Source organism: Alexandromys fortis, unplaced genomic scaffold (assembly GCF_014885135.2).
Source record: "Alexandromys fortis isolate MF-2015 unplaced genomic scaffold, M_Fortis_MF-2015_v1.1 scaffold_93, whole genome shotgun sequence".
In the NCBI taxonomy this organism is placed as follows: domain Eukaryota; kingdom Metazoa; phylum Chordata; class Mammalia; order Rodentia; family Cricetidae; genus Alexandromys; species Alexandromys fortis.
This window is the reverse complement of record NW_026067970.1, coordinates 2,961,590-2,984,589: the sequence shown is the minus strand read 5'-3', so window position 1 is coordinate 2,984,589 and position 23,000 is coordinate 2,961,590. Positions and strand designations below refer to the sequence as shown.

At 51.8% G+C, this 23,000-nt stretch overlaps 2 protein-coding genes and 1 long non-coding RNA gene across 4 annotated transcripts; 2 read left to right on the top strand and 1 right to left on the bottom strand.

The window, feature by feature from the left end:
• Positions 1-4,216: 4,216 nt before the first annotated feature.
• LOC126509597 (uncharacterized) lies at positions 4,217-8,089 on the bottom strand. The gene is made up of 2 exons (XR_007594206.1): positions 7,199-8,089; positions 4,217-4,896 (listed from the first exon to the last, which is right to left on the bottom strand). It is a non-coding gene; the product is annotated as an uncharacterized lncRNA (long non-coding RNA).
• Positions 8,090-8,167: 78 nt separating this feature from the next.
• On the top strand, positions 8,168-11,893 carry Hoxa11 (homeobox A11). Its single transcript, XM_050155569.1, has 2 exons — positions 8,168-9,011; positions 10,407-11,893. The coding sequence occupies exons 1-2, from the start codon at positions 8,306-8,308 to the stop codon at positions 10,637-10,639; spliced, it is 939 nt and encodes a 312-aa protein (XP_050011526.1). The 5' UTR covers positions 8,168-8,305; the 3' UTR covers positions 10,640-11,893.
• A 1,313-nt stretch (positions 11,894-13,206) lies between these two features.
• On the top strand, positions 13,207-22,977 carry Hoxa10 (homeobox A10). 2 transcript variants are annotated; one of them, XM_050155541.1, is made up of 2 exons: positions 13,207-13,718; positions 21,395-22,977. In XM_050155541.1, the coding sequence occupies exons 1-2, from the start codon at positions 13,709-13,711 to the stop codon at positions 21,667-21,669; spliced, it is 285 nt and encodes a 94-aa protein (XP_050011498.1). In that variant the 5' UTR covers positions 13,207-13,708; the 3' UTR covers positions 21,670-22,977. The 2 variants fall into 2 exon arrangements, with proteins under 2 accessions (XP_050011498.1, XP_050011497.1); XM_050155540.1 differs by lacking the exon at positions 13,207-13,718 and adding an exon at positions 13,734-20,215.
• Positions 22,978-23,000: the final 23 nt, after the last annotated feature.

Sequence of the window (23,000 nt, the reverse complement as noted above, 5' to 3'; positions counted from 1 at the left end):
AGAGGCGCCCTTCTGGGCTTGTGAACCTCGACTGAAGAGTCGCTAGGGGATTGCTGATTTATGCGCATTCCTTTAAACTTGATCGAATGCGTGTCAGCAGCCCAAGACCTGGAGAATCAGAGAAATGTGCCGCGAGTGCCCGCATCCCATTTTTCATAAGCAAAAGATGCGGCCTTATCCAAAAGGCCTGGCGAGATTTATGCCTGCCTGGGTTTTAGACAGGCACGCTAATTAAGTTTCATCTGCCTGGCCGCCGGGTAAATAAAATCTGGCTTCGTTCGTTATGAAAATTACTACTCAGTTCTCACGCATCTACCTAGAGCTGACGGATGCCTGAGATGTGCCTGCTATTTACAATGTTTTTTATAAAAGAAAGGTGATGCTTGCGCAGAAAAATTCCAGCGTGAAAGCAGCCACGGCCTTGCCACAGTCGATCTCGTTTCCCTCCGGCTCTGCGGCAGAGCTGAATCCACCCGGCAGAAGGAATTCCACCGGTGTCTAAGATCATTTCTGTGAGCCGTCGGGAGGCGCGGAGCCTGCCCAGGTGCAAGGGTGTGGGCGAGTGAGAGCAGAGGGTCCGTGGACTTAGATGGCTGCCGAGTGGCGCGCCTGTTGGGGACAGGCGCTACCCCAAACCTCCTGCCCTGGCACAGGACACCCTGCTCAAGATGGAGGCCCGAACCTTGCCAGAGCCCACCCGGCTCCGACGGCCTGTGGGCGGCAGGCAGAAGAGCCACGGCACCGCGGCGGAGGTCACCGTGGTGGGACTAACTAGCAGCCCGCGCCGCGTGGACACAGGAGGGCCGAGGACACACGCGATGAGCCACCCCGAGTTGCAGGCTGACGTCACCACAGGCCTCGCAGGCCTCGCCTGGCTCCTGGAGCAATTTGCTGAGGACGAGGACAGGCGACCGAGGTTTTGTGAGGGTGCCCCCTTCTCCGCCCCGCCCCTCCGTCCCCTGGAGAATAATCGGGTATTTAATCTCTCCTGGTCTTAATTCTTGGCAGCGTGGAAGGTGGTTTTGCAACGGGAAATAAAACTTGACAGGAGCATTTTCTCGAAAAGGGGTTTTCAGACGGGCTGAAAAGAAATCGTGTTTGCCGTCCTCCGGCACTTCCGTCCTGGAAGTCCGGAGCTGAGTGCGGGAGGAACCCCGGGAAGCCGCGCGCGCGAGCTCCACCTGGGCCGGGAAGCAGCCTCGGGCCGCGCGGTTCCCCGAGCATCTGCCGCCTAAAGCCTGAAGACAGGACCGGGGCGCACCGGAGCTCAGCACGTCCGGGCCTGGCTGGCACTGTCTGACACCCCGGTGCTGGACGGGGGCGGCTGGGGACCTGCGAGAGGTGAGGGCCTTGGGAAGCCAGCTTTAGCGCTGACTTCTGCCCTCGGGGTTAGGTAGGTGGTGAAAGCCGCGCTTGGGGCTTTGTTTCCTGGCCGCGAGCCTGTGGTCCAGCACTTTCGAAATGCAAGGGGGAATGGGGGTGAGCGGTCTGGCCTGAGTGGATTGTCTGGGCTGTTATTGGGTGGCAGAAGCTGGAGACAGCGCGGAGTCCTCCTCCCGCTCCTTACAGCTTTTCACACCGTAAAGGTCAAGTCCTCGGCGCCACCGCCTTCTTCACGGTCAGGGCCGCCTGAGAAAGAAGCCCGCCACGATTACAGAAAAGCACGGGATAGGTAATTGGCCAGGCCATCATTCTTGCTGCAGGCGGATCCTGACCCGGGTAGCCTGAGCTCTAGCACTGAGGCAAAATTCTTTTTAATTTTCAATTCCCTTTATTCCCATCCTCCTTTGAAAGGGGTCTTTGAAGCTGGGGATAGTCCAAGCTATGCCTTCATCCTGGAAGGGCAGAAATTGCCCCAGTGCGGGTGATTTCCGTGTTGGCGGAGGCCTAACCAGGGCGAGAGCAAGGATATACGCGCCCAGGAGAACGGACCGGGCTGAGTGGAAGTTCTGGTCGAATAGGAACAGTGAGTGGCTCGGCCGGCCTGGCGGCTGGGAATCCGATATGGAAATAAAGATACTGCTGGGTTCGTCCAGTCCAAACTCAGGGTTTTTGAGGTCTTTGGTGAGACCCTTAATGTCTTTTCTGCCTAAGTCTACTTGAAAGGAGGTAGACTATGCCAATGCAAAACCCTTTGACTCCTGCCCCTCCCGCCACCCCCTCCCCGCCCCATGGTGCTCTACAGGACAGAGAATTCCTCTACGAAAGCCTGCAGCAGGTCAGCCCGTCTGGCCCAGCAGTAAACACATAGCTTAAGACTAGTTGGCCACTCAGCCTATCCCCCAAAGAGAACCAAAAGAGACCTGCAAAGCATCTTTTTCCTTTTTCAAAACAGAGCTGTGGCAAGGAGCTACATCAGGGTGAGTAGCATGGAATAGGTACCAGGGAAGAGGGGCTACCAGGCAGGGTGAAAGGAGGAGGCTCCCAGTACAGGGCTCCTAGTGCGGGCCTCCACGCAGACAGAGGCTGCTCTTGGGTTTCAAAAGTAACCAGTGGAAGTGGAGCCATTCTAGGAGACAACTGTAATTTAGGGCCCCGGGATGCCTCCGCATCCCCACCCGGAGGACCAGGGCCAGCCTTCTGGTTGCATTACACTCCTCTGTCTTTACTGCAGACACACTCAGCTGAGGAAACCCCCGTTTGGGCCGAACTGCTGCTGCGAGGAAGGGGGGTGAATAGGAGGTGGATATTGAGAACCAGACCTTCACCCTTCAAAGTCTTCCTCACCCCACTCGCTCCCACTCTATAGGAAAGAATAAATAAAATCTCTAATGAGTTGGCAACCATGAAAATAAAAATAGTTCTCAAGTGAACCCTCCCTTCTCCCCTCAGCTAAACTAAACGATAACCAGATTGTTTGGGCGATTGAGCCCCTCGACTGAGCTCTGTGGTACACCCTCCAGTGGCCAGAAGAAGGATGTGGACTTGTTCAGATGTTTAGGGACACTGGATAGTGACTGGACCCACTAGTCAGGCAAAGAACCAACCGTGAGGTCAAGTTCAAGATGTGACCTATTCTCTTGCTTTGGGAACACATACTTGAAGATCTTTGGGCCATACCATGCAATTTATCTCCTTAGTTCACCATGGGGGAAAATACACCAAAGACAACCTCCTTCTATGTAGGAGAGGGTACCTATGTGGAGGTCTGGCTCCAGTCACTGGTGTTTGTGGCCATTTGACCAAATCCCCTCATTGGCCAACTCTCACACCCATGGAAAAGATGGCCACCAGATCAGCACTGGTTTTCAGTTTAGCTTTATAAACACAATGCAATATTTTGAAACAGAGGAAAGCAAGGCTCATGCAAGCAACAAAGGGTGAAATATTTATGGTGTTTTAATCAATCCACTGAACAGCAACTGTAGAAAACTGAGAGCAAGACCTGATCGTTTTAGTGGGTCCACCTCATCCCGGGCTCCTGTAATTACTCAGAATAAAGAAGGAGATGGGCTCAGAAAAGGAGCAAGGGTTCCTGAGGGAAGAAAGAAGGGAGGAGGTTGTGCTTGGAATTAGTACTCATTGAATGAGGAAAAGAAATTCATGTCAGGTCTCTCTCTGTGGGAGGTTAAAATGAGGAAAGTCAGAAACTTAATAGACCCCTTTCTCTAAACCTGCCTTGTAGGTTCCTTCTGGGGGGGGCACTTCAACACCTCAGCCCTTACTCAAGCAAGGGGAGACAACAGAAAGGGCAGGAGAATGCCTGAGGAAGGCTAGCTGAGAAGAGGCAAACAGACCAGCAGGAACTGCCTGGGGACAAGAAAGGCTTGAGGGGGGACTGGAGAGTGGGGGTAGCTTGGTTGAACATTTAAATAATGGATACCATGCTCAGCCTTCCAAGGACTGCCATGGGGGTTTCAGATCCCCTGAGTTAGGGATATCTGGCAACTGCTGCCTCCCAAGCTCTACAGCCAGGGAAGGCAGTAACCTTACAGCCTTTCAGGTTGACTCTAGGAAGCCCAGAGTCTAGGAGTGCACTCCTGTTGTCCACTTCTGTTCTCCCTCGAAGTGGCACAGTACTATGTAGTCTATCAAGGGACAGTGCTTGCAGCTCTAATCTCTTGAATGACTGTACTGGAAGCACCCCAGGCACAGCCACCCCATGATGACAAGGCCTTACATGGCCTTTCTACAAAATGAAGCCTAGGCAGCTTCCTGTAGCGCTGCTCTACTACTGCCCCGTACATCTCCAAGTGCAAGAAAAAGCAGACTCAGCCGAGGCACCTGGACACACTTTATTCTGGTATTCTACCTCGAGAAGGAGGGTGGAGCGAATGGTGCCTGAACCTCCCTCCCTTCATGGTGCGGTTAAAACAGCAGACTTTGTGGACACCGATACAACCCCCACCCTTTTGGGACAAAATCAGAAGAAACCTCCAAAAGGCTTGGTGTGTTTTGCTGATTAAGTTTCCTTCTTAGCCTTTCAGTTCGACAAGGCTAACTTGTTGGCCACCTCCAATCTCTGGACCGAGAGCCTTGGCCAAGCGCTAAGGGGGTCTGCCTAGACCTTGAAGTTCGGGGGGGGGGGGAACAAGAGGAGATTGAACCGGTTCCCTCCCTTCTCTACAGACACACGCACCGTCAGGCCGCGGCCACTTCCTGCCTTTGTTTTTCTTCCTCCAAACATTTTTGGCCTCTTGCATTAGCCGCCGTAGGGCTCCGGGTTGACGATTAAAGGAAATAAACGTTGAGGAGTGTTTTCTGGAGACGGCCCGCTCGCTGTGCAGTTCTTGAGAAAGAACAGCTCCTGGGAAACCAATGTCCAGGGCCAATGTCATAGCCTTGCCGGCAGCCGCCTCTTCTAGGAATGGAACTCGGACTTGGCCTTCCGGTGTGGTCTTATCCCTAGCCCGGTCTTTCCCAGAGCCTGGTGGGCTAAGATCGACCTTCGGCCTCCTGCAAAGCCGAAGAGTCAGTTAGGCTCAGAGCTAAGTGAAAACCAAGGACCCTCAGAACCACCTCCCTTTCTTTCCCCAGATTGGGTCGGAACCTCAGAGCAGCCTCCGGCCTTGTTTCTGAAGCCTGCCTAAAGAATACTCACTCTACCAGGTTCAAGCAGGTCAGGGCCAGGCGAAGCGGCTTCTATTGAGCAGCCTTGGGGGTCTGAGCATCCCAGCTCTTGTCTCTGCTTATAGAACTAAACAGCAATCGGCAGCTCCAGAGCTCCAGGCCATCTCCCTTCGGTTGCCTTCAAAAGCCTTTTTTTTTTTTCATCCATCTTCACCGCAGCGCCCCCACACGCTCCCTTCGAGGATGCAAGTCCCTCCGGGGCACCCCTCTTCTCTACTGTCTGTCTAATTGCTCTGACAATCACCTTCGTGGAGCACCTTCTTCGCCCACAGCCTTTCCTGAAGAATTTGCCGTGTCTCCAGGAAACACCCATGGGATACCTACCTGCCGGCTCTCGTTCACAACTAGCTAGCCCTGCCTCGATGCGAACCTGCACAGTGTCACACCGACCTTTTTGCAGGCACCCCTTCTCCCTGGCATCTGGAGAAGTCGAGCTAATTATGAGAGAAGCTGCCATGTAGCCAGGGGAGGCGGCCTTGCATCCCCCCGTGGCTGGGCCACCTCGGGCCCCACGGCTCAGGCACAAGCTGAAGTTGACTGCCAAAACTGCTATAAAAACCGCAGGTCTGTCTAGAACTGCTTTCGGTTCTCCTAGACGCCCCCGGGTTCAATTATGGTCTTAAAAGCCCTAATACAAGTGCAAGAATTTGTTTGCCTTCACCCAGGGGCGGGGCGAGCCCTGCAATGGTGGCGCCTTTGTTATGGCAAAGTCACTGAAACCCTTCACGCATTCCTTTTGTTCAAGGGTAGGGGTGGTGAGGACTGGGTGGGCTGCTGGGCAAAAGTTTGAGGTTAGCAAAAATCAACCCAGGGAACTGCTCAGATACTGCTGCTCACAAGCTCACCTCCCTTTTTTATGTAGCCTCCAAAAAGATATTGTGAAAAGATAAATATTTTGCCTCCTTGGCGACTGCAGGAAATAGAATTTTTGTTTGTTTGTTTGTTTGTTTGTTTGCTGCAGGACCATCCTGTAGTTTCGGTCCCCTAAAGCTAGCCTTCCCCAACTCTTTTCTCCCTGCTCTTCCAGATCTCCTTGCTCCCACCACTGCAGTCGGCTAGGAAGCCACAGTGGACAAATATGTCAAGCTGAAGATGCACAAATAATTTCAAGTTCAGCTCTCAGGGATTCAAGGGGCATGAAAGTTCCTGCAACAAATCCTGAATAAAGAGTTCATTAAACCAATGTGTCCAAGGTGCTTGATTTGTGATAAGCAAACCTTGTAAAAAAAAAAAAAGGTGGGGGCATAGAGCCACATAAACATTAATGCTAATAAATTAGTTTACTCCACTACACAGTAATTACTTGATATTATTGATATTTACAGTGGGCATTCAAATGCAATGGTGGGTCATTATTTGGAGAAAATACATAATGAGAATAGTTCTTTTCCAGAGCAATACATGATTAAATTTGTTATTGAGTCAGTTACAGTCAGCTCAGCAATAAATAAATAAATCGATGTTGACATTTAAATACCAAAGATCTTAGCGGTTATACTCTAAATCTCCCCCAAGATATGTAAATACCTTTGGCTATTTCCTGGATGAGGAAAGGGAGAAAGGTTTTCACTTTTGACTTTTTGTGACACCCTAGCTCCTTCTAAGGGAGCTGTGGGGAGCCCCCAGTTCTGGGTCCCCTCCCTGCTTTGACCATGCCTAGCTGCCCCATGCCCTCTCTTTTCTTTCATTTTCCCCAAACACTTCTCCAGTCTTGCAGAATGGCAAGCATTATTTTGTCTTCTTAATCTCCGTTTCCTCCTCTGAAGAGAGCTAAGTTTATCCTAGTAGTTATGGCTTCTTGAGCATTATCTCTCTGGACATCAAGCTTAGCTTTTTCAAGACATCTCTGTGGCCCAAGGTGCAGGCAGCTAGGAGAACACCTCTCTTTTCTTTGGCATCGTGCTTCTCCTATGGACTACACAGCAAGAAGGATGAGAGCTGTCTGGGTGTTTTTCTCTTTGAATAGTCTTTGCTTTCACTCTTAGGCTTTGCAAGGAAGAAGAGGCGGGTTAGTCCTCTCTTAGCCAGGGAACCTTGGGCCATTACTCCCTCTTTGCCACCCTCCATTTCCCCTCACAGCTCTGAAGAGCTGCAAACAGCCAATGGGTCCCCCAAAGGTGCAGCATACCCAGGAGAAGGCTCCTCGGATGTCAGCGCCTCTAAAACAGCCCAAGGTTCGCCTCAATGGCATGGTTTCCGATTCGTCAGCTTCAGGAGACAGAACAGCTTGCGGACCGGTGAGCAGAAGCGCAGTCCCAGCGCCTCTGGCTCTGCGGAGTCACTCCGAACCCTTACAGGCAGCTGAGGAGAAGGGGGTTCCTCCAAAGGCAGGGTGTGGGGTGAGGAAGTAGGCAAAAGATACAGGGTAGGTGGAACCCGGGTAAGGCGAAGGCCCTTCCGGACCGCGCAGATTATTGACAAACCGCGGAGGAAAGCTGCTCTGCCTGTTAGCGGTTTGGGGACGGAAGGCACTAAAGCGCTTCGGAAGTGACCATGAATGAGAGCGTGTAATCAAGTCACCGTGCAAATCGGACAAGCCACGAGGCCGGCACATCCACGGCTGCGAAGCCTGGCCCCAAATGGGGTCCAGCCAGGGTCTGAGGCTGAGGTGTTCCCAGAGCAAGCTTGTGAGAGGGGGGGCTGCGAAGAAGGAGGTGGCGAACGTAAGCCTTCGGATAACAGGCTTCCAGACCTGGAGCCACACAGTTCCGGGCTTTCACCTGGCCATCCCAAGCCCAGAGCATCCCTCACCCACCGGGGTGTTGGGGGGAGGCGTCGGGAGTTGCGCTCTCTCGCAGCCCTCAGCGCACCCGTGGAACAGGACCATGTAGCTGAGCAAAGGAGAGCTGCTTGGGGGCGCACCCCAACCTTTCTGCGCGCGGGGAGCCCCCCCAGCCAACATGAGTTACACCGGCGATTACGTGCTTTCGGTGAGAACACCGAGTGACGATCTGTTGCTTCCCCTGAGGTGGCTACAAAGAAAGGAAGCCGGGAGGGAGGGGAGGGGGAAAAAAAGGAAAGGGAGGGGGTTTAAAAAAAAAAAGCCGGGACTAGCTCGCAGCTTGTCAATTTCAACATCGGGTCACATGACCAGCACCTCCCTGCTAAGGATGGGGATAGATTTCCACGTCAGCTTACGTCTCCAAATTTCTACTTCACGGATCCGCTTCAAAGAGGCAGCTGCAGTGGAGAATCATGTTAAGCTCGGCTACTGCGGAGAGCCCAAGGTAGCCCAATGATGGATTTTGATGAGCGTGGTCCCTGCTCCTCTAACATGTATTTGCCAAGTTGTACTTACTACGTCTCGGGTCCAGATTTCTCCAGCCTCCCTTCTTTTTTGCCCCAGACCCCGTCTTCGCGCCCAATGACATACTCCTACTCCTCCAACCTGCCCCAGGTCCAACCCGTGCGCGAAGTGACCTTCAGAGAGTACGCCATTGAGCCCGCCACTAAATGGCACCCCCGCGGCAATCTGGCCCACTGCTACTCCGCGGAGGAGCTCGTGCACAGAGACTGTCTGCAGGCGCCCAGCGCGGCCGGCGTGCCTGGCGACGTGCTGGCCAAGAGCTCGGCCAACGTCTACCACCACCCCACCCCCGCCGTCTCGTCCAATTTCTATAGCACGGTGGGCAGGAACGGCGTTCTGCCACAGGCTTTTGACCAGTTTTTCGAGACGGCCTACGGCACCCCGGAAAACCTCGCTTCCTCCGACTACCCCGGGGACAAGAGCGCCGAGAAAGGGCCCCCAGCGGCAGCTGCGACCTCCGCTGCGGCGGTGGCTGCGGCGGCCACGGGCGCGCCGGCAACTTCAAGTTCGGACGGCGGCGGCGGCGGCTGTCGGGAGGCGGCGGCGGAGGAGAAGGAGCGGCGGCGGCGACCCGAGAGCAGCAGCAGCCCCGAGTCGTCTTCCGGCCACACTGAGGACAAGGCCGGCAGCTCCGGTGCGTATAAAGGCAGCGCCCAGCGCTTTATGAAAGGGGAGTTGGGAATCTAGCGCAGCACCGCTGTTAAATTTTTATATGCTGTTTTATAAGCATATAAGGTTTATGAAGGGCCTTTAAGTTTCCCCCAACAAAACTTTGTTATAAAAGGAGGGATCACGTGGCGAGTGCTGAAATTGGCCGTGAAATACCCACCGGCCAAAGCACGCTTGGAAAAAAAAAAATACAACTCCCCTTTTTCCTTTTTTCCCTTCTCAGCTCCCAAACCCAACAGCATGATCCCGCTCGAGGCCAGCTCCAGGCTGGGGAGCCGGAGGTGGGCGCCTGTAAATTCCCCCTACAAGGGCTTCAGGAGCCTTTGATAGCGAGGTAATCCGGAGATTTTTATAAAAGCCATGTGTTGCGGCGGGACTCCAGTCCCGGCTGGGATTCAAAGGCATCGCTGTTTAACGATGGCGCTAGGAGCGCATTTAACAGATAAAGTAGCCCGCTTAGCTCGAGCAATATATTAAAAGAAACAAATTAACCTAAAGTTGGCCTTTTTGTCCAAAGGAAGCCATTTTCCTTTGGCGCGGTGGCAATTACGTGCCGCCGTTCTGTTATTCACAGTTGTTATTAAATCAGTCAAAAACAACCTGTTTTTTTCTTTTTGTCTTTGTTGTTGTTTTTAAGGTGGGGGTGAACAACTGGCTCCTGCCTGAGGGTTAAGGAAGCCTCCTTCCCTCTACCCTCCCTAAAATAGCATCCCTGTACTGCTGAGGGCCTTCTGGCTGTGTGTTAGCAGTGAGTGCAGTGTGAAGGTCCGGGGTAGGGGGTTTCCTCTGCCGCCTCCCACCTCGAGAGACCTGGGAGGCTGGCGGAAGATGCAGGAGCTCTTGATCAGGAGTCAGGCTGACAAAGACCCCGCAGCCGCCCCAGATGTTAAGAAGGGCTAAATCACGGCTGCAACCGGGAAAGCCTGGGGCCAGGATGCACGCCTTTACTGCCTCTGGAACAGGCGGCCCAGGTGCTGAAGGTGAAATGTCCTCGGGCGGCTATTTGTTTAGTCTGGCGGGGCAAGGCACAGCCCGCAACCCCCCACTTGCCTGCTTTCAAAGCGGTTTAGCCAGCGCAAACTCGCCTGTTGCTGTGGGAAGCCCTCCTTTTTGCTCAAGGGGCAGCCTGAGTCCTTTCCCTGGGGGCCTATCTAGGGAGCTGGCTTTTATCTGAAGCCGGCTCCGACTGCAGCTTGTCCCTGGCCAGCAATAGCAGCCTGAAGGCAAGGGCCTGGAAAGACTTTGAAGGGGCCTGGATTGGGCCTCCAGACCCAGTGGCCAGACCTTCTTCTCCACTGGGGGTCCTGGGGCAAGTGGCATCCCCTATTCCCTCCTCACTCCTGCCTCTTTCCCTCCTTAGGTGGCCAACGCACCCGCAAAAAGCGCTGCCCTTACACCAAGTATCAGATCCGAGAGCTGGAGCGAGAGTTCTTCTTCAGCGTCTACATCAACAAAGAGAAGCGCCTGCAATTGTCCCGCATGCTCAACCTCACCGATCGTCAAGTCAAAATCTGGTTTCAGAACAGAAGAATGAAGGAAAAAAAGATTAACAGAGACCGGTTACAATACTACTCGGCCAATCCACTTCTCTAAGGCGCCAGCCTCCTGGAATTGGGAGGGGGGCTTCATACACGTGAAATAATATGCAGATTTTGCCCTTGACAAGGTCAAGCCACACAGTGACTTGGAAAAAGAGGGGGGTGATGTAGGAGAGAGGGGGGAGGCTTCCCCTGCAGAGATAGCCCAATAGGAAGGGGCCTGAAAACTCTTGGTTCAGATCTCAATGGTTAAGCTTCCTATTAATAATTGGATTCTAAGAGTTGTGAATCAACAGGATGAATGGTTTGGGACCCCTGGTGGTTCGCTCTTAGAGCCTGCAAAAGCTTTGGGCTGGGTGTGGTCACTGGGGATTGGGCCCCCTGCCAAACCCCTTGGAGGCCACCCCTTCAGGACCCTCTGAATAGAGCCTGCCCACCCCCAGGACTCCTAAGTCAAGAAGTTGGATGCTCTCCAGGCCTAGGTCAGCTTGGGGATGGGCTAGGAGGAGAGGGGAGGGTTCCTAGATGTCCAGAATGGGGTTGCTTTCCAAAAGTAATGTGAACGAAAGTTGGACTAAAAGGTGGCTGTGAAAAGGAGAAAACTGGGGGTCCTGGAAGAAAGAGAACTCTGTCCAGGTGATATTAATATCTTTCCATCCCTCCTGCCTACCCATTGTTTTGTACCCAGGCCTGAACCCCTACCGGTCACCTCCTGCAGCCCACCTGGCTTTTCTGCCTTCCAATGGTGGTGATGGGTCTTCACTCAAGCCCAGAGTTTGTAGAAGACATTGAGAAATCCAGAGGCCATGCTGGCTGTTGGTCCCTCAATCTCTGCAGGAAATGCCTGTGGAATGCTAGAGTTTGGCAAAGCCTCCATGACATTTAGGAAGCTTGGATTCAGTTGGTGTCAGGCAGCAGAGCAGCAGGCCTGGCCAGTGGGTCCTTGGCTTTGGCTATAAGGGGCTGAAGTCTCCCTGCTCCCAGATCCCCCATTCCTACGCTGCACTCTGCTCTCATTGACTCAGAACTGAGCTTGGAAGCTTCTGGCAATCTTCTAAGAGCCGGAGAGTGATTTGGAAATATTTTAAAAGATAAATATTATATTATATATATATTTCCCCGAAGGAACCAAAGCGAATTTTAAGATGCAATGTAGAGGGGGGCGGGGATAATAAAAATATTTAAAGGCTCTATCTGTTTACAGTGTTCCACGGTTAAACTCGCTCACTGCTAAAAATATTTGAATGTATGCTTCATACAGGGATGGTGTTCAAAAGACTTGTAAATAAAGAAACCATAACCTAATGTATTTCAATACTCTTCTTCCTCGAGTCCCCACCCCCAATTCGTTGATTTCTTTGAGGATGCTGAAGAGAATGAGAAGGATGTTGGAGATGGTCTTTTTATGCTTTTACAATATTGTAACATTTGGAAAGTGTTGGCATACCTAGAGCTAGCCTCCCAAGACCTGAGAACTTCCTCTGGGGAGCCAGGTGCTCTCCAAGTGAATCTCTTCTGCCTCCCTGTGTTGAGAAATTCCTGGTGGTTCTGTCTGTAATGAATGCCTTCAGCCGGTTCTTATCCACCCTATATTTCCTCCATGTCTTAACCTGCACACGGACACCAGGGCACATGGGAAATGAGGAGGATGGAAATGTGGGTATTTAGTCCTGGTGTGACATTTCTCTCCCTGTTTGCCTTTTCCTGCCAAATGTCTCCCCTCAGCTAGCATCCTTTACCAGTAAATGGGGCGAGTTTCCAGGCCCCTGAGGGGTGTGTGCAGAGGTGGTAGAATCAGGATTGAGCTACAACAAAAGCAAACCGAAAGCCTGGCCTATATGTCCACAAGGAAAGCAGCATCTTAGGGATGGGAGATGTCAGGGCCTAGTATGTGAGACTTCGCTCCCTCCAACTGACTTCAGCCCTAGAGAAGGCCTTAGGGGCCTGCAATGGCCAATGGCCTGACCCAGTCTAAACTTGCTCATCTCAGGACTGAGTTGAGCCCCTCTGAGTGTGCCCTGTGGATCCCTTCAGCAGTAGAGACTAGGTATCATGGCAGAAGTGAATCCCGGAAACCTCTAGGGTTTCCCCGTCCAACTCCAGCTCCCTCTCCGTTCCCTTAGGCAAAGAAAGATGCGGGCTTGCTCTTTGTTTGCTGCCTTTGAACTTCTGCCTTAAATTTGGACATCACCCATAACCTTGAGGGCACGGCTGAAAGGGACAGAACCTTTTGTTGCCCACCCCACCCTCTCTACAGCCACCCAGGCTGAGGCAGAGCAGCAGAGAGGGTCTCATTTGGAGAGAGGCCTTCGGCTTCAGACTCTGCTATTTATTTGTTTGTGTGTTTGTCTAACTGGCGCGACAGGAGAAAGCCAGCTGAAAGGGGAGAGGGACAAGCCCCCTAGATGAATGTCCAGGTTGATAGACAGACACACTGAGAAGAACAAGGACCCTCCTGGGGGGCAAAGGGGGCGGGCAGGGAAGCCCAGTTTAGGAAAAGACTTCCTTTGGGATGGTTAAAGATTAACCAAAGTCTCTCAAGTTGCTAGAGAGAGTCTAGCCAGAAGAACTGCTTGCAGGCGGGCGGCGGGCGGGCGCGGGTTTGATTTCTGAGCCCTATAAAAGCCCATCCTCCGATGGCTGTGACAATGTGGTCGTAAACCCGTCCCGGGCCGGCCAATTTGCATATTTGGAATGCGCCGCTATAAACCCGGCTGGGGTTTTGCAGCAATTTCTTAGATGTAAAAATGAGATCTCAATAGCAGCGGGTTGGGCACATTCTCTCCCTCTTTCTCTGCCGGGAGCCAGCTTCCTTTTCTGGGCTGCAGGCTGGCTCTCCAACTTCGCCTAGACCTGCAACAGCCACGAGATGGCGCACTTCCGATCAATGTCAAAGCCGCCAGGGAGCCTGGAACCCCAGCGAGATTCTTGGCCTTTGTTCGCTTCTGGTACTAAGAGCAGCACGGTACCTTATTTCACTTGCCCGGCTCCCCTTCGTATTCAAAAATAGGGAACCTCGCGCTCAAGAAGTGATTGGGGTTGTAATTTAAAGCAAAGCGCCTTCACTAGGCCTCTCCACATCGCAGCGTGGAGAAGCTGCTGCCCTTTGGCAGTGATTTCAGAAATGAGTCAAGGTAAGTGGCCACAAGTTTATCAATTTCACTGTAGTAGAGGTGGGGAGGAGTGGGAACGTGACCGATGGCTAAGCGAAGCTCTAGGCCATGACTGAGTTTGTGGGGTGATGCGCGTTTGCCACCCCCTCCCCCGCGCTCCCCTTGGCTGTCTGTGGTTGGAAAGCGGTGGGAGGCCTAAGTAGAAAAGTTGTCTGTTTTAGCTCCGTGCGCCAGCCTTTCACCCAAGTTTCTCACCCTAGGCGATCTTTCGATTTTGCTGAAATATTCAGATCTGAATGCGTTAGGTATGGCCGGAACCCAGGCAAAAGAGAGAATCAGCTCTGGGATTACGTTTCTTCGGAGAGGAAGGGATGGTAGACTAAGAAAAACAAAATTTCTCCTTGGAAACAACGGTGTGGTCAACATCTGTGGCCGTTGGAGCGGGTTTATTCCCTGGGGCAGCCCGCCAGAGGTTGCCTGTTTTCTCGGAGGTACAGTCTAGAAGTCTGCCTAGCAGGCTAGAAATAAGCTTTGTTCCCAAAAAGGCCATTCAAAGAAGTCCAATTTGGTTGTTTTCTTTTGGTTTTTTTTTTCTCTTTCTCTCTCTCTCTCTCTCTCTCTCTCTCTCTCTCTCTCTCTCTCTCATTCCTCTCTCATTCTTTCTCTCTCTCCCCCTCTCTCTGTCTCTGTCTCTCTCTTTTGAGTATGTTGGAGAAAGCCCCGTACTGCGTATTTGGAATGTGGCATCATAACACTGGCAGACATTTTCCAACAAATTCTCCTAGCCGTTAAAACGAAGGGACTTTGAATTGCACATTTTGCAAATTATACAAAAACACATTAGTAAATATCATCATATTTGTTTATACAGCATGGGGAATTAAGTCTGACCCAGCAGGCATTTGTTCAAGGCTTTCATAAAAACAAGTTTTAAATAACCAAAGTGCTTGCATTTTTGAAGGCCAGATTTAAATCTTCCTTTTTCCCATATTTAAATTTTTATTTTATTATATTTTCATTTGTTTCTTGAAGGAATTTCTTATCTTTTCCCAAATAAACCACGCCGTGGCTGAGTAAAAGGAATTTTAGAACAAATCAGTGCCGCCCCTGTTCACGTGTGTGAGAGCAAAAATCGTGCTTATGAACCGCTAGTTTTGTGATGCATGGGCTCCAAAGCCAGCCGTGCCAGGAAAAAAAAAAAAAAAAAAAAACAACTCTGAGCAGAAATGAGGCCCCACTCTGTGAACTGCAGTGGGTAGCAACTCTCCTTACACGCCTGAGCTGCCTCCAGTTTAAGACCAGGGCCATGTCTTTACCCACAAAACTAAGAACGCTGGTACTTCAAGACTACTGACAAAAGGCCCCAATACTTCCCCCACTAAGGGGCAAGGGCCATTTTGAGGGTTGGATTTAGCAAAAAAGAAAGAAAAATATTTAACCTAAGGATAGATTGAACCTGGTAGACCAGAAATGAAAAGAAAAAACCCCACACATTAAACAACCCTGAAAAAGGCAACACTCTTAAAGAACAAGTAAAGATTATTGCTTGTAGAAAAAAATCTAGTTATTCATAAATGTATAAATGGGGGAATTTCTGAAATTTTGTTAATGCTGGACATGCTGAAACTGTATTAATTTTCCTCTATGAAGCTGCAATCCAGCTCTACACCCTCTAGATAATCTGGAGCCCCCCCCCCTCCAAAAAAGAGCACTGAGAATGATTTCTATATAAAAACTAACTTATATTTCATTCTCAGGACCTAGGGGTATTTTGCTTTTTGTTTTGTTTGTTGTTTGTTTCGTTTTGTCCTAGTGAGAAACTCAACTTATTTTCATAATAAGAATGTATTTGGGGTCCTCACAAGGGCCTACACAGGAAGAGGAATTGGCTTTCAAGTCAAATGCAGAGTAATCCTCAAACTTTCTTGATTCATGCGTCTGGCATTTCCCATGGAGAGAATGGATCTTATCTCCAGGTAGAAACCCGCAATATTTACTCCTGAACAAACACAGCCTGTGGCGGTGGTGGCCACAGCAGGGAGATTGCTGCAGTGGTCTGGTTAAGGACAGCAGGCACCATGGGTTTTAGGTCAAAGGCATCTACTGAAGGAAAAGGGAATTCAGCAGCTGAAAAGAAGGGCAGAGGCGAAAAGAAAGAAAAGGGAATCACTCTACTTAATCCCTTGGTGGGGGGGGGGCGGATGGCGAATCTCCTGAAAGCCAAGGAGCTCAATAAACAAAATATTTTTTATTGTGGAGGCTAACACCTCATTGTTGTGGTTTAGGGAGACACTGGAGCTTTCAGGGTGGCTGAGGGGAGCCTTGGGCTCCAGACCAAGAAAGCCGAGCAGGCACTCAACCCATCTTCCACGTTTAACTGAGTCATTATATTTACTCTGCGACAGCCATATCAGGCCAGTCCGCCAGATACCTCACAGTATCCCACGGTAGGCTCTCCTGTTATTCCCTTGCTTAGCAAATCTCAGTGGGAGTAAGACAGAGCGGCCAGTTAGAGAGAGGTTTCCATGAAGGCTCACACACTTAAACAAAGAAAAGAAAGAGCTCAAATTAAATATGCCGTTTGGTTTCTAACGAGGGGGCAAGTTACTGTTGCCAGCAACATAGCTGCTTTTCACAAAGGCTGGTGAAGACCCAAGTGCCAATGCCATGGTCTGTGAGGCTGGTAGTGGACAATCTGATTCTCCCAACCTTTGGCAGAGAGGCATTTACATGCAGTACTGGAGTTGACTTTTTAACCTTGGTCAGCAATAGCAGGCATCTGGATAGCATCCAACCTAGAAGCCCATTTGGCCATCCTACAAGGCCTTGGCTAGGACCAGCCTGAGTGGCTTGCAGCTGGGCACCTGGCTTGTTTTGCCAGACAAATAAGCAGGGGTTGCTGAGTTCCATGAGAGTACTGGATGGAGAATTTAAGGACAAAGCTTTTTTTGGGGGGGTCTATAAAACCCCTTGGAAATGATGGATCAAGTCATGGGAATGCAGATTTGTTTCTTTCAGACCTACCCTTAGGTATGCAGCGGACTCCCTGAAACCTTGGAAGGTTAAGAAAGATCCCTTATCTGTGTCAGCGTCTTTCTTTTTATTCTTGTAGCCTCTGCTATCTCAGACACTCTCTCCAATGGCCACCGGTCCCTTAAAAGTCACTACCAGTGAAGCTCCTTTTTACATGACGGGGACAGCAGAGGGGTCTAATCCTGATCCACAAGCCTGCTGGCCTGCTGCTGCTCCTTTTTCTGAAGGAACGTTCAGCACTCTTGAGACCTACTTCCCCACATAGCATCTCTCGCCAGAGAGGTATCTGAATCACTGAAGAGCAAAGTGCCCTTTTTCTGGCAGCCCCCCAGCTTCCGGGCATTTTCAGGTGACAGACTGAACACAAGTCCCACCTGTCTGGTGAACAGAGGAGGGACCAAGCACATCCTGGAAGCTTAAGGGAGGGCCATTGGCTTCAATGCTCTGGAGCTCTGCAGACTGGTGATTCTCTTGGTCGCTCGGCCTACCCAAGAGAAAATTTGCCTTGGCCTTGGGCACAGAAGCAAACCAGATAGTTAATGTTTCACACAGACCCAGATTTTAGTTTCCAGAGTGGCTAATATAGATTGAAATTTCCAGCTGCAGCGGGCTGATGCTCATGGGTGTTCGTTCATATTCTCTTTCTCTCTCCCCTTTTCTCTCATTTCTTTCTTCATCTTCCTTCCTTCTTTCTCTCCCCATTTCTTTCTTTTGCATTCAGATGCTTAGATACCCAGCCCTCCCAGACAGTCACCTTGGGGGGGACAGAGGTAGAAGGGACAGGGATACCTCGCTAGCTAGTGTTAGCAGAAGCCCTGATTCCTGGGCGGCGGCTGGCCAAGCAGCGGCAAACAACCCCAGTCGCTGGAATCTCAGGAGCCAGAGGCTGGCCTCTACCGTGGTAGCCCAGTCTATGTGTTTTCACTCTGAGGGTCCTCACAGGGTCGTTGTTGTCCAGTGGCTGGATTCATTCTGGGAGAATCCAGAACATGATCATCTAAATGTAAGAGTCTTTCTCTGCCGTTTGCAGAAGCCTGAACAATGTAGTTTCTGGAATCTGGGCAGTCAGCAACACTCCTGTTCCTACTGGAGCTGGCAGGCCTAGGGCATCCTGGAGACCTCATAACCTTGTGGGTTACAGGTCAGGGGCAAAGCATCAACTAACTGCACAAGCTCCACTGGATCCTGCCGGAGAAGGTCACAGTTTCTGAGCTTGAGATGAGGTGCTCACTTTAAAAAGCACCCCTGAGTAGAACCCAGTGTCTGCTAAGCAAAGCTCCTGGTCTCTGGAGCCTCTTATAATAGGGCCCAAACCCAGCTTAATCTTCCAGGGAATGGATCGCCCTCATCACCACCTTGTTAAAATGTGCACGCTGTAACACAAAATGGCTGGAACAAAAACTGCTCCAGCCACGTCTTTGGGTGGTGGGGTGGGACAGCAAGATAAGAGTGTAGTGACAGGTTTTTCAGAACCTCAGGGAGGCTAGGAATGCTAAGGCTTTAAGGAAAGCAAGAGAGAAAGCCGTGTGGTAGAGGCGTTTGCTGGGCATGTTCTCCCAGGGTTTCACCTCCAGTTCTCCCAGTACAGAGAGACCAGAGACCCAAAGCTAATATTCTAGTCCCCCAAAGCAAGTGAGTTTGGGTCTCCTCGGGGGTGATGGGGAGTATGCCTTTGACTGGGGGAAAGCCCTTTTCTAGGGTTGCCAGACAGTTGGTTTTCACCTCACAGCAGCTCTGCAAGGTTGTATGGCAGAAATAGAGAGCCATGAACAGACAGAGGGAAGGGGAAAAATCTTGACTGGCCAAAGGATGGAGTGGGGAAGTCGTGAAGACAGAGGAGCCAGGCAGTGATCAGCCAGTGCATTTCCGGCAGTATTCATTGTACGATGTTCGAGTGGTACTAGCTAGCTTCCAGTTCACTGAGGATTCTGGACACTCCGAGGGTCTCAACAGCCTTAGGACCACGCCAGTCACTTTGGGGAGCCAAATTTAAGAACTAGGACCAGCTTCCAGAAATGAATAGAACGAAGAGACAGAGACAGGGCCTGCTTAAGTGATCAAGGGACGACAGGGACTCATGGCCACTCCTGCAGACAGACATGGGAGCACCCAAAGATGGCTGGGGTGCACATCATAAACACCCCACTTGTTAAAAGCCCAAGGCCTAAGGGCGCTTCCAAATATATTCTTTGCGGGAGGGGGGCAGTTTGCAGACTCAAGAGCCAGTTCTCCTGACCACCACTTTGAGGCAGCCCCCACAGTTCTGGCCTTCGGGCCATAGGTGTCAGGCGTGCGTCTTCTGGCCCATCAATACAGATTACATATTTATATCAATCGCGGGCTTCTAGGGCGCCCTCGGAGAGCGGCCCTGCGCCTACGAAACCAAACTGGGAGTGGTCGCGTGGAAACTCTGGCTCGGGATTGGCTGCGGGCGCCCGCCGCGGTGCGGGGGGATTGCTAATGGTATTCAGCATGTTTTGCACAAGAAATGTCAGCCAGAAAGGGCTATCTGCTCCCTTCGCCAAATTATCCCACAACAATGTCATGCTCGGAGAGCCCAGCCGCGAACTCTTTTTTGGTCGACTCTCTCATCAGCTCGGCCAGAGGCGAGGCGGGTGGCGGTGGCGGTAGCGCGGGGGGCGGCGGAGGCGGCTACTACGCCCACAGCGGGGTCTACCTGCAGCCAGCCAGCGACCTGCCCTATGGGCTGCAAAGCTGCGGGCTTTTCCCCGCGCTGGGAAGCAAGCGCAATGAAGCGCCGTCGCCTGGAGGCGGTGGTGGTGGTGGTGGTGGTGGTGGCGGTGGTGGCAGCGGGGGTCTGGGTCCCGGGGCTCATGGCTACGCGCCCGCGCCCCTAGACCTGTGGCTGGACGCGCCCCGTTCCTGCCGGATGGAACCGCCCGACGGGCCGCCGCCACCGCAGCCACAACCCCAGCAGCAGCAGCCGCCCCCGCCCCCGCCGCAGCCGCCCCAACCCCCGCCACAGGCCACTTCGTGTTCTTTTGCGCAGAACATCAAAGAAGAGAGTTCCTACTGCCTCTACGATTCTGCGGACAAATGCCCCAAAGGCTCGGCCGCCGCCGACCTGGCTCCTTTCCCGCGGGGCCCGCCGCCCGACGGCTGCACCCTGGGCTCTTCTAGCGGAGTGCCAGTGCCTGGCTACTTCCGCCTGTCCCAGGCCTACGGCACGGCCAAGGGCTTCGGCGGCAGCGGCGGCGGCGGCACGCAGCAGCTCGCCAGTCCCTTCCCTGCGCAGCCCCCGGGGCGCGGTTTCGACCCGCCGCCGGCACTGGCCTCGAGCTCGGCGGAGGCAGCCGGGAAGGAGCGAGCCCTCGACTCCACGCCGCCGCCCACGCTGGTTTGCACCGGTGGCGGCGGAGGCTCGCAGGGCGACGAGGAGGCGCACGCGTCATCCTCGGCAGCTGAGGAGCTGTCCCCGGCCCCCTCCGAAAACAGTAAAGCCTCGCCGGAGAAGGACTCCCTGGGTAAGCAGAGTGCAACCGAGGGCTCAAGTCAGGCGGGCAGACAGACAGACCCACAAGGAAGGAGTAGAGAACCAGGAGCTCGCGCGGCAGCCGCAGGCCTTGGCCCAAGCTGAAGGCAGGCTGACCTTCTGAACTTGTTTTTTTAATATTTGGGCGTGGGGACGCTGTAAAAACCCATGTCGGGCTTAGGGCCCCACACCAAGACGTCCATAGCGCTGGCCCCAGCTCACCCAGACTTGGGGGATGAGGACACCAGTGAGCAGCCCTCCTCTCGTGCATGCACTTTCTTGTGGCCCTGAGTACCCCCAAGCCCTGGTCTCCAGCCCAGCCAGCTCAGCGCGGCCCACGCGGGGGGAGGGGCAGGGAGGGAAAGTGGCTCGCCTGCAGATAGCACGGATGTTTGTAAGGCATCCAAAATAAGCAGCCGCCAGCGCCAATAAATAAGCCCATTAACCGGCGAAGTTCGAGTTTACGATCCCCCGTGCCTTTTTCAAAGTTCCTGGAGGGGCGGGAATCCTTGTTGCAAGAAGAAGAAAAGGCAAATCCCTCCCGGACGCCTGGGCCCTGAACTGAAAACCTAGGAGTGGCCTTTTCCCTTCTGCTGGAACTCGTTGTCACCCAACTGCACACCCCAGTTTCTTGGAGAGACAGGGGCGGAACAGCCCTTGACCCCAGAATCGGCTTTTCGGGACTTTCCTATTGGCCCAACTATATCCTTCTCCTCTGGCCTAGGACAATCTAGGAGGCTAGAGTAAGCCTTAGTGAAGCTGCTGGTTTCTCAAACAAATAAACATCCCTTACCCCCAGCCTGGGGGCCGCAGGAAATGCTTCCCTGCCACTGCGTGAGAGGCAGAGAAAGGCGTTAAGTTCAAGATGTACGGCCTTGCCTACTCCGGCCTTTCATTCTCCAAGCGCCCCGCCGAGTGGTGCTAAAACAGGTGCCTGGAAAAAAAGTAGGGGAAAATGTAAATTGGGAGGACCGGGTGTGGATTGGAGGCCCACTCGATTTTGTCATGCCTTTTGGAGGAATTTCTTGTTCTCCGAAAGTCAAAGGAGGGCATAACCCTCGCTCTATGAATTCGGGCACCCCTCTAATGGGAAAGACCCGGAATTCACCCCCCTCGCACAGCCCGAGTGGCCTCGACTTAACCTTCCCCTCTGCATTCTCTTAAACTCCAGGCAATTCCAAAGGCGAAAATGCAGCCAACTGGCTCACGGCAAAGAGCGGCCGGAAGAAACGCTGCCCTTACACGAAGCACCAGACGCTGGAACTGGAGAAGGAGTTTCTATTCAACATGTACCTTACTCGAGAGCGGCGCCTAGAGATCAGCCGTAGCGTCCACCTCACGGACAGACAAGTGAAAATCTGGTTTCAAAATCGCAGGATGAAACTGAAGAAAATGAACCGAGAAAACCGAATCCGGGAGCTCACAGCCAACTTTAATTTTTCCTGATGAAACTTGCAGGCAACGCCCGTATTTTCGCTTCCAGAGCGCCTGTACCCCTCCTTCTGCCTCCAGCCTCTGTCCCAGAACTCGCACCTGTGCCGGAGCCCCATTGCGCCCTTCCACACTCGCCGTCTCCCAGGCCGTTTCGTCTGTGCAGGGCTGGTTTGTTCTGACACTTTGTTTCTTTGTCTGTTTGCTTGGTGTTGGTTTACTTACTTTCTGGGGGAAAAAGCCATATCGCTAAAATTCTATAGAGATTGAGATTGTCCTCATGTCGAGTCCTGACTGGGCTGGGTTCGCTGCCTCGGGGGTTCCTACTGCTAGTACCGCCCCAATTCTTCTACTAGGATCTGCTTTCCTGCTCAGCCCTGGGTAAACTTAGCCGGAAGCCATAGGTCCCATTGTAGGCGCTGAGGTGTCTGGCCTGAGGTCAATGGTGCAAGGAGCCGCCACCGGGTTCGCCAGCCTGGAGTGCTGGGCTGTGTTTAATCAGCGAGTAAAGGCCTGATTTCTCTTTTCTTCCTTCTTTTCTTCCTTGGTCGAGAGCAGAATATTGAAACATGGACATGCAGGTTAGCAATAGGGCTTGACCTGGCTGATTGAAAAAAAAAAATGAGAAAGAAATAATCAGAAAGATTAATTTTTTCCTTCCTGTGTAAGATCTCCCAGCTTTAAAAAAAATAATAAATGGCCAAGAGAAGGAGGCTTCTCTTCCCGTTTGCCTAAGGTCTTGCTTGCCTGACTAAAATCCCTCATTTACCTTTGAATTTCCATGTCCTGGCTGTTGATAAATAACGCAGGTTTGTTTATACATGTGGAATTAGTGGATTTTTGCCATTAAAACTGTTGCCATTTGGTAACACGCGAAAAGCACACCACGATTCTCCCTATCTTATGGAGTTGGGTTTTTTGTTTTGTTTACTTTTGTTTTGCTTTAATTCACTTTTGCTGTTATTGTTCTGTTTTGTAGGCTTTCTGAAATTCATGGGAGCCTAAGTGGGCTGGGGCAAGCAGATGAGAGAAGGGAGACATTGTTTGGATTTTCTTTATACTGTGAAGTTACATGCATAAAAGGGTCAAACCTGTAGGTGCAGAAAAAGAAAAAAAACTATAAGTACAAATCTGTATAAATGTCTATTATTATGAAAAATTGCCAATCTTGTTTAAGCAAATGCATTCTATCGTTATTATAAATGTTAGTTTTAGCTTTATTTACTTCAAATCTTAAATCAGAATAAATTAATATTGTATTGCTGCTGTGCGTGGAAAAAAGATGATGTTTATGTTCTTATAGAATAAAAGCTGTGGAATGAAGCTTTTTAATTTTACCTCTTTTT

What these genes read in the sequence shown, in the direction of transcription:
- Hoxa11 (XM_050155569.1), top strand. Translation starts at nt 8,306, where the DNA reads ATGATGGATTTTGATGAGCGTGGTCCCTGCTCCTCTAACATGTATTTG. An exon ending in GGACAAGGCCGGCAGCTCCG is followed by an intron (nt 9,012 to 10,406) that starts GTGCGTATAAAG and finishes TTCCCTCCTTAG; the next exon opens with GTGGCCAACGCACCCGCAAA.
- Hoxa10 (XM_050155540.1), top strand. Translation starts at nt 19,219, where the DNA reads ATGTCAGCCAGAAAGGGCTATCTGCTCCCTTCGCCAAATTATCCCACA. An exon ending in GCCGGAGAAGGACTCCCTGG is followed by an intron (nt 20,216 to 21,394) that starts GTAAGCAGAGTG and finishes CTTAAACTCCAG; the next exon opens with GCAATTCCAAAGGCGAAAAT.